This window comes from Dryobates pubescens, chromosome 12 (assembly GCF_014839835.1).
Source record: "Dryobates pubescens isolate bDryPub1 chromosome 12, bDryPub1.pri, whole genome shotgun sequence".
In the NCBI taxonomy this organism is placed as follows: domain Eukaryota; kingdom Metazoa; phylum Chordata; class Aves; order Piciformes; family Picidae; genus Dryobates; species Dryobates pubescens.
This window is the reverse complement of record NC_071623.1, coordinates 169,858-184,118: the sequence shown is the minus strand read 5'-3', so window position 1 is coordinate 184,118 and position 14,261 is coordinate 169,858. Positions and strand designations below refer to the sequence as shown.

At 38.2% G+C, this 14,261-nt stretch overlaps 1 protein-coding gene across 1 annotated transcript in view; it reads left to right on the top strand.

Annotated features, from left to right (window-relative positions):
• ZNF654 (zinc finger protein 654) overlaps positions 1–13,199 on the top strand; it is a 36,963-nt gene extending 23,764 nt beyond the window's left edge. Inside the window, exons 5-9 of the mRNA XM_054165878.1 lie at positions 3,065–3,267; positions 4,014–4,153; positions 8,160–8,301; positions 9,345–11,661; positions 12,041–13,199. Coding sequence (XP_054021853.1) covers positions 3,065–3,267; positions 4,014–4,153; positions 8,160–8,301; positions 9,345–11,661; positions 12,041–12,048 — 2,810 coding nt within the window. The 3' untranslated portion in view covers positions 12,049–13,199. The remainder of the gene's footprint in view (positions 1–3,064; positions 3,268–4,013; positions 4,154–8,159; positions 8,302–9,344; positions 11,662–12,040) is intronic.
• Positions 13,200–14,261: the final 1,062 nt, after the last annotated feature.

Genomic DNA, 14,261 nt, shown 5'->3' with positions numbered 1-14,261 from the left:
TAAAGAGAAACATAGAAGCAATACAATTTTAGTACATTAGGGAGAATAAGGCAGCCTTCTGTGAACTTCTAGAAGAGCATTGTAGACTGATACAGAGAAATAGAAAAACTCAACAGCTAAGACTTAAGTATTCTTTAATAATTTATGTACAATGCTAGACATAGCACTGGACACATGGGGAGTTTCCCCTCCAAATGTGTGCATCTGAGTGCAAGCTTTACAGAGTTAATATACAGTTAGATACTACATATTCATGCTATTTTCTATTCATTTGCATTTGGTTCCTCTTATCCATGCATGGCAATGTCTTTTGGTAGTGGGCAGGGGAGGGTTTTCCTCTCAGTTACATTTTTCCTCTCCACATCGGCTCTTTTGGTTATGTGGTGTTGGTGGTTTTTTCCCCCTGTTCTTCTGCTCATGTCTGCAGGAACATCTGGTCTGTTCCTGGCTGTTTTCCCATTATCCATACATTTTCTTAGATAAGCATTCCACAGATTGACGTTCTTTGAAGCATAACATAGGTATGTGACAGCTTCTGTCTTGCACGATAAGTAGGCCTTGAGGTTTTTCAACACAGAGTCCAAGATTCATGTCTTCCCCTGTTTCACCTCATACATGGGCATTCTGTCCCTCAAACTCTCTGGTTTCCATACATGCATTTAGTCAATGTAAATGTATAATTATTCTAAACAGATTAATATAAAAACTCTTCTTCATGGCAGAGGTAAACTCATATGTAAGCACCTAATAGATTTCCAAGGTGATGGAAAGCACCACACATGCTGCTTGAACAAGAAGAGATGTTGTTTTCCCCAAGCCATTTTGATGTATCACAGTATCACCAAGGTTGGAAGAGACCTTGAGGATCATCGCGTCCAACCTGTCACCGCAAACCCCATGACCAGACCATGGCACCAAGTGCCACAGCCAATCTCCTCTTGAACACCTCCAGGGACGGTGACTCCACCACCTCCCTGGGCAGCACATTCCAATGACGAACGACTCGCTCGGTGAAGAACTTTCTCCTCACCTCAAGTCTAAACTTCCCCTGGCACAGCTTGAGAATATGTCCTCTTGTTCTGGTGCTGGCTGCCTGGGAGAAAAGACCAACCCCTTCCTGGCTACAACCACCTTTCAGGGAGTTGAAGAGGGCAATGAGGTCACCCCTCATCCTCCTCTTCTCCAGGCTAAACAATCCCAGCTCCCTCAGCCTCTCCTCACAGGGCTGTGCTCAAGGCCTCTCCCCAGCCTTGTTGCCCTTCTCTGGACACCTTCAAGTGTCTCAATGTCCTTCTTAAACTGAGGAGCCCAGAACTGGACACAGGACTCAAGGTATGGCCTAAGCAATGCAGAGTACAGGGGCACAATGACTTCCCTGCTCCTGTTGGCCACACTATTGCTGATACAGGCCAGGATGCTGTTGGCCTTCTTGGCCACCTGGGCACACTGCTGGCTCATGTTTAGGCAGCTGTCAATCAGCACCCCCAGGTCCCTCTCTGTTTGGCAGCTCTCCAGCCACTCTGACCCCAGCCTGTAGCTCTGCATGGGGTTGCTGTGGCCAAAGTGCAGCACCTGGCACTTGGACTTTTGAATGCCATCCCACTGGACTCTGCCCATCTGTCCAGTCGGTCAAGGTCCCTCTGCAGAGCCCTTCTGCCCTCTAACTGACCCAACATCTCCCAACTTGGTGTCATCTGCAAACTTGCTGATGAGTGACTCAATCCCCTCATCCAGATCATCAATGAAGATGTTAAAGAGGATGGGGCCCAGCACTGATCCCTGGGGGATGCCACTGGTGCCTGGCCGCCAGCTGGCTGTGGCACCATTCACCACCATTCTCTGGGCTCAGCCTCCAGCCAGTTCCTAACCCAGCACAGAGTGTTGCTGTCCAAGCCACGAGCTGACAGCTTAGCCAGCAGTTTGCTGTGGGGGATGGTGTCATAGGCCTTGCTGAAGTCGAGGTCCCTCTGCAAGGTAGGGAGGACACTGCTGCCCAGTGTGAACGCTCCTGCCCACTGCAGGCTTGAACTCACAACCTTCCCAATAAAAGGCTTATGTACTACCAACTGAGCCCAATGGTCCCCCCCATCAGACTTGGCGAAATACTACTAGAGTTAGCAGTTGTCTTCTGCTTGGTGGTTTCATTAGAAACTGGATTAAAAGGCAGCTATTGAGAATGTTAGAGGAAAATCAGGCCCCATTGTCCAGTATATTACTTTAATGTCAATATGCTGTGAACACCTCTGAGTGCACTTGATATATTCAAAGCAACATTATTGCATTTTATACCCATGAATGTTATTTTTACTTTTAATCCTAAGAGACGCTAGAATCTGTGTGGACTTCTATAATAGAGATCTAAAGCATGTCTTCCATGGATTTAATAATTTTTCAATTACTTGCATGTTAAGTATTTTGAGTCTCATAATTGAAATTATTTCACTCAAGTGTGAGCTTTAGCATAAGCATTTAGATCAGAAAAACAGAATTTAAAGGTATTTAGGGATTTAGAATTGTGCCCAGTAGCACGTTTTTTAGAGGAAGATAAAGCATGTTTTCCACTCGTCCAAAGAAAAGCAAGGTTTTCAAAGCTACTTAAAGCAAAAGCTAGTTTCCTCTGTTTTAATGGAGTATCCTTATTTCTATTTAAAATATTTATAATTTTTTATTATATTTACATATGTTAATAATATTTATAATTACAGCAGTTGAAGTGAAGGTGGTCCTGTACTTACAACAGTCACCCAGATTCCAGTGCCGAGAGACAGATTACTTTTTTGTTCTTGATGATGTTCGTATCTGCTGCCATATAGTGTCTATTTTACTAAGACTTTGCAGCACCTTGCCTTAGAAATACAGTACAGAATTGTATTCCTGGTGTAGGAAAAACAACTCCAAGCACAAGGACAGACTCTTGGTGGTGTTTAATATATAGTAGGTTTTTTAGCAGGGCCCTCTTTAGTATTTTTTTTGTTGACGTTGTGCTATAAAAAAACCATTACATTTAAATCTGTTGTTTGGACTTCATATTCTAATTACCTTTAAATCTTTCTTTTCTGTACAGTTAACAAATATTTAAGCTCTGAAAATCCACTGTTCTTTGAACTACGTGCCAGATACCTTATTGCCTGTGAACGCATCCCTGAGGCAATGGCTCTGATCAAATCTTGCATAAATCATCCCGATATCAGTCGAGATCTATATTTCCATCAAGCGCTTTTCACCTGTCTTTATATGTCACCATTAGAAGATCAGCTGTTCCAGGAGGTACTGTTTGTCGGTATACATTTATTTATTGATTGATTTTTAATGAAGTGGTGCATTATGCTTATTGTGCACAAATTGTCAAGAGGAGCATATGGAGCTTTTTTTTTTGTACAACTAAATGCTGTAAAATCAGCCAATTATGTCAGTGTTGATGATCTAGTGCTGGATTAAACTTTGGAAAGTTAAATGTTGAGCACTACAAATCTTGTTGACCTAATGCAAGTTTTAGGTCAAGTTTACATGTAGATATATTCTCTAAAATATCTTATGTCAATAATATTTTGTAACTTCAGTGTATTGACTATTGACTGTTGACTATTATTTTAGCAAAATCACTTAAACTTAATTGATGTTGGTCCAGTGCTTGGTACACTAAAGTTTCATTAGAGTTTTTTTTGGTGATAAAATGACATTCCAATTGAACACAACCCTACTTTCATCACAAATAGCACTTAAAAGATAACCATGCTTTTCTTAACCTTAAGAACAAGCTGCTGTAGTGCAACAAAATGCTTTTGTGTAGTCTTAATTTCTCAGACAATTATTCTGATTGCCATTACTCTAAAAATATGAATGAACTCTAAATACATCCAAATCTTATTTACAGACATACACAAAAGCTGTTCCAAAAAAATTCTATGTGAATTCCTGCAGTTTTCAGTAGCTTCTTTAATATAGTGAGGTCTGATAGGTTTTTATTTCACATTAGCAAATTTATCTAAATTGATTTTATTTTAATTGTATAGCACTTAATGAGGACTGATTGCAAGAGCGGAATTGAGATCATCTGCAACACTGAAAAAGAAGGGAAGACTACCTTAGCCTTACATCTATGTGAATCGTTCCTAGTCCCGCAGCTTCAAAATGGGGACATGTATTGTATATGGTAAATACTTTATTTCTGGCAAAGCATCTTAGCAGATAATCTTATTGCTAAAAAGAAACTCATCTAAACTTTGAGATGTAGTTTAAGTTTAAAATACCAGATAAAAACATTCTAACATGATTTTAAAACATTCTTAGTGCATCTCTTATGCCTGTTGCCTTTAACACAATCATGTATGGTGGTACCCTCCATAGTGCTTAACACTTATTAGCTGCTTCACAGTAACAGAAGGGTGAACCTTTATATACTTTCAGCTGCCGATGCGTATAAATATTTGTTGTTAACAATGCGTAACAGGATGTAGTCTGTAGATGGACAAACCAGGTATTTTGCTGTTCTGCTACTTGAATGATGCTTCATGTAATAACCAAACTGCAATGTCACCAATGTGTCTAGGAAAAAAAAAATGTTCTGAAAATGTTATGAATTCTGCAGATTTTACTGCACAAACAAAGCCATAACATGAATGATGGCCCTCTAAAAAACAAGGAAGAATGCGTTCATACACACTGAATCAGGTTGATAGTTGTGTATCTTTATGGCTAAGAATTGTTTTCTGAAGAGTTCTCAAAAGTCAACTGTCAACTGAAAGATTGCTAAGGAAGATAATCCTTCTCTTCATTCTGTGTAATTTCTGCACTTAAAGTAACATCTGCATTCCTTGGTAAAGTGTGCTTAGTTTGTTTACTTTATTATGTAGTTGTTGGAAAAAGGCCTAGTCACACAGATTTGTTTATCTCTTTTCACTGAAAACTAAAAAACTAATCTGCATAACTACTTCTAATACGGTGTTTAGAATCTATGAAGGATTTCCCTCTTCCCAGAAGGCAGGAAATTGAAAAGTATGATGTCTCTGTCTTTCTTTTTTTTTCCCCCTTGAGAAAGTAATGAAGGCCAGACATTATAATGCTTGGTTCACTAATAAAAATTTTCCTGAGTAATTATATGACATATTGCCAACACCTTGTAGTATTATAGACACACCTAGTGGTATTTTTCATTCAGTCTGTTTAGAAAAAGTTGGGCCCCACTGTCCCCATAGAACAGATGAAGAAGTTCAGGTATAAAGTTTGTGTGAGCCCAATGACTAACTTTGGAATGGAATTCAACTTCACTGATTCCTTCCCAAATGCTACATCTCCTGACTTGTTACTTACCAGGAAATTTGCAGATGTTACTTACATGTAAGTAATTTCAAATATTGGAATTAAACCTACTTTTTTATATTTTTTGTTTTAGTAACACCTTAGCTTTGCTCTTACCCAGCTGATCCTCTTCAATCGCCCTTTTTGAAAACTGTTCCACAGAACAAGACGTCTGTCCTTATGTTCTGACAAAGTCAATGTCAAAATGGAATTTCAGAAGAGACAAAAGTACTGTCTAGCATATAGATATCTGTCTATCAAGAAAAACATTTAGTTATCTCAGTGTTTTTAGTCTTTCATTCAGAATATGGAACTTGAGTGTCTTTAGAGTTCAGAGCAGTTATATCTGTGCAGGTAGAGTAGCTTTACAGATGCCAAGCTGTAACAACTTCATATCCCAAAAGATCTATGTAATTCTTAACAGATTATGAAGGCATGACTGTACTTGAACTCAAATTTTTTTAAGAGGTAGGAGCTAGGTTAAATTACTTCACATTATGTATTTGCCTCTAGAGGATATTTTAATGTCTTCAGCACAGCATAAATCAATCACGTCTTGTCTGGAATTGAGGACCTTGCAGATCTAGCAAGAATCTAGCAGGAAATTTTCACACCGAAACCATTTCTGTCCCAAAACTCTTACTGTTTCTATTGACAGTAAGAATAAAGTCTAGATCCAGATGATGTGAATGGTTTTTCTGAAGTGAAAAGCCACTTAAAAATTATAAGCAAGCTGTGCTTAGTCTTACAAGAAATATTTGTGTACAAGCTATTTGTACGGGATCAGTATTAAAATGTGATGTCCCTTCAGGAAGGTAGCCAAAATTCTGATAGAACAAGCATAGCAGAATGGCTTGCATTCTTTTTCCAGGCAATTTTAAAATGCAGTTTTGGCTGTTTTCAAGTGGTTCCTATGCAATAAGCTTAGTAAGTCAAGGCTTCCCCCCCCCCCATGTTCAGTCTTTGGTCTTTACATAATTTTGTGAACTGGGTAACTTTTTGGTTAAGTGTGATATCTGTACCTAAGAAAAGGTAGACTTTCTAGCTGTAGCTGAGGTTTTGGTATTTTGCAGGGGGTTAACAGGCTGGATTACCTGATTGCCTCTAGTAAAGATAGCATATCTTTGCTGGAGTGCTGTGGTCTCACTTTAAATTGCCTCAGGGCCTGTCTCTAGTTCACACTGAGGCCTGTGTTTAAAATACTAAGTTCTACTATGCAAGAAGTAAATGTCATTAAGGTCTACTGTGCCATAATAATTGACCAAATAGAAGGCTACTCCTGCCTACATTATCTCAGGTTTGTAATCTGTGGTTAATGGCACAGAAATATCTCAAGTACTGCTGATTTCAGCATTAAAATTGGATTCAATAGCATTTAAGTAGTTGAAACTGTCCAATCAGCTCTTCAGGAATACTTTAATCCGTAATGATTATCAAAGTGTAAAATGTGCTTGAGAAGGAGAAGCCTACATGGAAGAGTAAGACTAAAATACTATTTCACATCAGAGTATCGTCAAGTGGTTAAACTGATCTAGCAGCTTGCTCTTCATCACTGAAGCTGCTGCTTCTACATTGATTTTTCTCCATTTTGACTCTTCTCTTGTGTCAGCTGTCACACTTGTCTGAACACATGGTAGACTACTTAAAACTCTAATCTTAGAAAAATAAGTTTTTCCTGAAACTCTCTGGGATTAGTGTTGAAGTGGCTTGCTCTGAAATAGTGTGAGGCAAAACAGAGAATAAGTTGTATTCTTTAACTGCTGTAACATTTTACAGCAAAAATGTTGTTTCTTCTTTTACTTCAGGTTGAGAATTTTGGTGAGCTTTCTGAATGGCTTGGTGCACAAACACACTAGCTAGTTTCAGATTTTGAGAGGCTTATCTGATTTGCATCCAGCAGATACTAGAGGCTCTAGAAGATCAGCCAAATATTTTGTCAGTAACTGGGCTTGGTTTTTCTGAGGGAGGGAGGCTGGTGGAATAAAAAAGTGTCTTCCTTCAGAGAGCTGAAGTCAATTGGTCGTCTGTTTTCATTCCAGTTAGTCCTAACTATATCTACTTCTGTGTAAAATCTTTGTGCTTGCAAACTTTCTTATAACAGAACTTGAAGTCAAATTACTTTTCCAAGTCTCTAAATTAATGTTCATAGACCTTATAGGCTGTAAATTTCAATTAGCTGTGAAGGTGCTCACAGGTGCATTACCTGCAAAAGAGTTCTGCTGCAATCTGTTCTTGTGTTGCCTTGTATCAGTCAAGTGCTGTTTAATTGCAGATTGAAATATATGTCTAGCTGTAGCACCTGATACATTCTTGGAACTGCTGTTGGCCAGTAAACTGGTGATGACAGCAGCAAAAGACAATTTTGTTGTAATGTGCATAACATGAGACTGTCAATATTTCCTGTCAATGGGCTGTATCAGAAGCTAGTTTTCTACAAGGCTTTCCACTTTCCACATTCAGATATTTTCCTGCAAGATTTTTCATGCTTGCACTAGAAGTAACTTTTTTTATTAACTAATCCCAAGAGCATGTTTAGCATGACATTTGTTGCTTGGTGGTGGTAAGGGCTAGATGCTGTGGCATCTGATTTTATTATGCAAGTTGATACCAAGTTGAATATATGAATACTTTGTTGAACATTGAATTGACTCGGTGATAGGAGATACCCTGAATGCCTAAAATAAAGTCCTAAAGTGCATTTTCTGTTGTGCCCTGTATACAGTCGTGGTCTTAGATTGATAGCATGCTCTCAAATACGATTTTAGCTACAGAATATACAAATAGTTGTTCTTAGTAATGCATCATGCTTAGTGATAGAGTTCTAAAAATCTAATAAAAATACTTTATTCTGTCCTTTATAGGGACTTAATCTTCATTTGGAGTAAACTGCAGCTTAAATCTAACCCGTCAAAACAAGTATTTGTCGACCAGTGCTACCAGCTTTTAAGAATTGCTACAAATGTCAGAGTAATTTTCCCTTTCATGAAGGTGATTAAGGATGAAGTAAGTTCTGTATAACTCCACCTGACTCCCCCATCCCTCTTGTTTGTTGTTGTTTGGTTTTTTTACTAGTTAAAGAGAACCTGTGTTTACATTGTGTAATGGTGTGCTGGTTTTTGAATTAGAACAGAACAAATGATGCTTTTCAGCTGATCCTGCTGGAGGCATAGTGAGTGAGCAGCCGTGTGGTAGTTAGTTGCCGACTGGGGTTAAACCACTACAAAAGGCCACCTTTGTGCAAAGTTAAGAGAGAACAGGGAAGGACACACTATCAACTTAATGTTGTCAAGTTCCAGAATATGCTTCAATATTATGATTGCCCTTGGCCTGTTTGTGGTTTGAAATGCTTGGGTTTGGTTGTGTTCTTTTTATGGACTGCTGAGTTTTTCTTTATGTCAGCAGTAAGTTTAAGGAAGGTCATCCTCTATAAATAAATGAGGAAGTTAATAATATGTGAAATAAATGTGAAAGATGCATTGAGCAGTTGTTTTGGTTTGTGTTTTGGTTTCTGGTAGGGTTTTTTTGTGTTTGGTTTGGGGTATTTGTTGCTGTTTTTGGTGGTTGTGGGTTTTTTTGTGGGATTTTGTTGTGTGTATGTGGTTTTTTGTTTTGTTTTTTGGTTGGTTGCTTTTTTTCCTTCCTCCTGGCTCATTAAAGAAATAGGCCTTCTGTGATGCCATTGTGTCTGCCTTATAATCTTACTAAGTTTTGAATCTTTCTACCTGTTCTAAATAAATCTGAAGAAGTGCTTAATGTAACATTAAGGAAAAGCTGTTTGAGGATTATTTTAAAATGTATATGCATCCTGCTGGTGAACTTCACTTGAGGGCTTTCTGAACTCTTTATTTGCAAATGGATAAATATAAATACATAGGATGCTGATGACTGGATATTTGGACATTGCTTATACTAGTTGTGTTTTTCTTTGTTGGTCTTTGTTAGGTGTTTTTGGCGTTTTGTTATTTTTCTGTGGAACTGATTTCTATTTTACTTTTAACCATTATCCATACCATATAATTACGTACCCTGCAATTTCCATTCTTCAGGTTGGTGAAGATGGCCTTCAGATATGTGTTGAGATATGTGGATGTGCCCTACAGTTGGACCTTCGTGAAGATCCCAACATGAAAAGTCTTATTTATAAAACAATTGCTCATTTTCTGCCAAATGACTTAGAGATCCTCAGAATATGTGCCCTTTCAATCTTTTTTCTTGAGCGCACATTGGAATCTTACTACACTGTTGAACACTTATATAAATGTGCAGATGAAGAATACAATGAGTGCACTAGTTCTGTTCAAAACCGTGTGCGTTTTGAATTGCTCCCAATTCTGAAAAAAGGTTTGTTTTTTGATCCTGAATTTTGGAATTTCTTGATGATCAAGCAGAATTGTTTAGCATTATTAGGGGATAAAGCCTTTATCGGTTTATGTGAAAGTACACTGGAAAACTCTATTGCAAGTACAGAGACGATAGAGTATAGGGCTCTGAGCGAGGAATGTGTCTGTTCAACAGATGTAAGCAACAGGGAGCGTGACCCCGAAGACCTCTCTGAAGCCCAGTCCAAATGTAATGCCAGAAAGAACCATGAAGTTCTTGAGGCTTCTGAAATGTTAGATCAAACTGTATTGAGGCATTGCTGTGTGATATGCAACAAGGAATTTCTTGGTGGTCACATCGTGAAACATGCACAAGCTCACCAAAAAAAAGGCAGTTTTTCCTGTGTACTTTGCACTAGGAAGTTCAGACAAAAAGGACTTATGCTGAAGCACTTAAAGAATCATGTCAGGAAGATAGAAAGGCAACATCTTGCTGCAGTTCTTGAGGCTGGCCAGCAGGCTCCTGTGCTTAATGAACTAGAATGTTCTGGTGTTTCTCCGTCTCTTGAAAATGGGAATTCAGATAGCTCCAAAGATAATGAACCAGAGACTGCAATAGCTCCAAGTGCTGACCAGCTGGTCCAAGTGGAAAAGGAGCACGCAGAACAGGTATTCAATACAGTGGAAAACCATCTAAATGACCAGGATGATGCTACTGAAAATAGCAGTGACAGTTGTTTCAATAATGTTGTTGATGCTTTAAGTACAGAAAGTTTGCCTGAAGATGAAGAGAGTTCCAACAGAGAGTTGCCTATTATGCACAAAGTGAATGGAGCTTTTTGCCCTCAAAAAGACATCGATCCTATGGATGAGGAAGGCACCTTTAAGTGCCCTGCTAGTGGTTGTGCTAGAGTGTTTAAAAAGATAAGATTCCTCAATAAACATGCAAGAAAAGCTCATCCAACTGATTTGAAGGTGCAGGAGCATATAATGAAATGGAATAATGGAAAATGTCGGTTCTGCCAGAGAAAATTTGCTGATTCCCAACATTTTATAGATCACCTGAAGAGACATGTATATCCAAATGTTTATTTTTGTTTACACTTTAATTGTAATCAGAGATTTAAGCTGTCAGCTGAACTTGCAGAACATACAAAAAGTCACAGTGTTTTTAAAGCTCAGTGTAATTTTGCGGAATGCTGTGAGCTCTTTGAGGAGCTCCCTTTGCTGTATGATCACGAGGCTCAGCATTATCTGAATAAAACACTAGAATGTTCAGAAGATGCAAGTGAAAAAGAATCTTCAGATGATCCTTCAGAACTGTGTAGTTACCAAGATGATGATGAACCAGTTAATGAAAAAGAAACTGTAGATTTACCAATTCCAACTTGGAAGTCAAGGAAGGATTCTGCAGAACCAAAGACTTACATTCAAAGTGTTGAGAAGAAAGCGAATAATGTAATTCACAATGGAAGTGAAAGTTTACCTGAGGGTAGCACTGCAGTTTTAAGTTCGGTAGACCAAAAAACACCTGTGTTGCACGCAAAGCCGGAAAACTGTAATGTTGTCAGAGACCAGCTAGTCAATGGGCACAATGAACTAGATCAGACATCGTCAAAATCGTCAGAAATACCTTTGAACAGCAGAATGGCAGATGAAACAAGGACAGAAAATGGGTCAGTGTTACCAGTTTTACAGAATTGTCATGATGTACCACAAAATAATGCTGTTGCTGTGCAAGTACCTTCTAAACCAAATCAGGCAACCGAGAATACTTCCTATGGTGTAATTTTAACAAAACCCTATTTTAGACCGTTGCCTCCAAGTTATCTTGATGAACGATACATTAGCATGCCAAAACGTAGAAAAATTTTGACTGATGAAGTAAATACTCATTCTGAACAAGATACATTTTGTAGTAAATCAACAGAAAGGTTTAGATGTGGCAACTGCTTGACCATCTACTGTAATTCAGAAGCACTTGAGGCTCACCTTGCACAAAAGAAGTGTCAGACGCTCTTTGGATTCGATTCAGATGATGAAAGTAAGTCTTGCATTTCTGCTGGTTTGGTTTGTTTGGAGGTTAATAGCCACCAAAAAGGATTTTGAAAACAGGTGACCTGATGAAATAAGACAGACATGACTTCTTGGCAAGTGTAGTATGCTAGAACTTAGATAATTAAATCACAATACTGTGCTAAATTGGCAGTTCAAACTGGGCACGTTTAAAATGAGAAAGAGGTGGTGAGAATTGTTAGGCATTTCTAATGGAAAAGGCTTATCATAAAACAGAAGGGGCTAATTCAGTCTGTCTATCCCTGCGTTTGTGAAGCAATGTGTTGAAAAACACAAGCAGTGATCTAGATGAAAGTGATTTACAGTGGTTAGGCTTCATTCTGATCCCAGTGCATTCTCTTTTACAGGTGCCTGATTCACTATTGTGGGAAAATCCTACCAAACAAGAAGTGGTGTAAGAAAACACTACATGAAGAAGCATCAGTCCGTTTCCCAGTTGGCCTTAATCATAAAGCAGTTTTGAATTACTTAAAAAAAAAAGCAAACAACAAAAACCAAACCACAACCAAACAAAAAACCCATCCAACAACCAAAAAAAAAACCCCAACCCAAACAAACCATGACCTTGATAAAAAGCACATTTTTCTAGACAAAACTCACAGAGGAACAAGAGGACCTCTGCAGATCCTGAGTCCAGAAAGGTTACTATGAACTCCCCAAAGTACCAGTTACCTGAAAAGCCACATCCATTCCAAATGTGTGATTGAAGCTTAGCAGGCACAGTTTTTCTAGTACGAAAGCTTAGGGAAAATCAGGCATATAGTTAAGAATGCAGAGGTGTAAACCCAGTCAATTCTGAAAGCTGCTTCAGTTGGAAAATGTGTGGTTGATGAACATCCATTCACACAGCTGGGGAGGAATCGTACAAGAAGGTGTTGCATTATTGCAATATGCAGAACAAATCTATAGAGCAACCATGCATTCTGTTAAAAAAGTTTGAGTATGTGATTCCATTATCTGCTAAAAAAAAAGGAGCTCATTTAATAAAATTAAAAGCCAAAAAGAGGGATGTAGAAAGAAATCTTAGGTGGATGGAATGCTCAGAGAGACTTAACACTTGGAAGTACAGAGCATACCAGGAAAAGTAAGTGTAAAATTTATACACAGTGGAAATGAGATGTGTGCAAGTGAAGCCCTTTTCAAGGATAAATGCGTATGTTAAGTGTTCTGTAAAACATCTGCTGTAGATGCAGGACATGCACAGATTGTGTGGCTATAAACAGAAGCAGGTTGAAGCAAATACAGAATGTGAAGAAGGTTAAGCTTGCATTACAGGACAGAGTTAAAACAATTTTATGCTAATAACAAAGGTCCTTCAATTGTTGGTGTGACTGAAAAGAGATGGCTTTCTTTTTGGAGGGAAAAAAAAGGGGGGAGAGCAACAAAAGCATAGCATATGTCAGGTTGGAAAAAAAATCAGGAAGAGCCTATTTAACACATGTTGATTAATGGCAGTACATTAAGTACTTATTTTCTCCTTTTCTCTAGACAGTAAATATGTATTGACTCAACACAGATTACAACCTTGTCTAGGTAGCATCTCTTAAAAATGTCCTTCCCAGACGTTAGTGAAGGAGTTAGACTTAAAATGTTAAGCACTTTATCTCAAATTCACTATTCATAGAAACAATCAGAATGGGAAGGCAGGAAATTGGAGTTACTAAGATGTATATATAAACATGGAAATTCCAGACATTCAGAAACCAAAAAGATACTGTTCTAGATTTTGGTCTTCCCATCCCAAACAGATGTGTGGCAGCATGCGTGTTGTCCACTTACTGTGCTAATTTAATCTCTACTTTATCTTACACTGTCTTGTCACCTCAAAATGCTTTACTTGCGATCCTGTTCTATGCTGATAGCTGAAACTTTTAACAGGATTATAGGCATGGAAGATACAGTGCTGAAAACAGTAGTGTACAGAGGAGTCATCACAGAAATGTACAAAAGCTGAGCTCCTACTCAGTTCTTTTGCCTACTGAATAGGTCATCGCTATGCATGTATGGCATAGTACAATCAACTTGCTTAAAGCAAGGGACATAAAGATCTGTTCATGAAGCAATAGCTCACACTTGCAGACCTAAAGTTTTCTTTGTAAAATAGGCTGTTTAATAGTTCTGGAATTTAATAATTCTGCAATGCCTAGGATAATAATCCTGTGTGAAATTAAACAGATATTTGCCTTAATTCTGCTACCTTTTCCTCTTCCTGGGAGGTTAAAAACACAAATTCCAAATCATGCTCTCTTGAATTCAGAAAGGTTTTTTTTCTTAACTGTGAGTTGATTAGCATAAAAGGTTATAAAATTATGATCACAGGTATGTGTGCATTATGTCAGTACTGATGACTAGCCCACATTTAGGGCACCAAATAAAGTTTCTTTGCAGTTGCAAAGCCCCCTGATTTAAGTACATCATTGATTATATGTGCATATATATTTATACATAGCTTAATACATTTAAATTTAAAAACCCCATGAATTGGGACCTTTTCAGCATTATCACTTTTTTGCAGTTATCAGCTGGGATGTTCCCACACTCCCCTTTCTTTGCATTGTTAATCTAGTT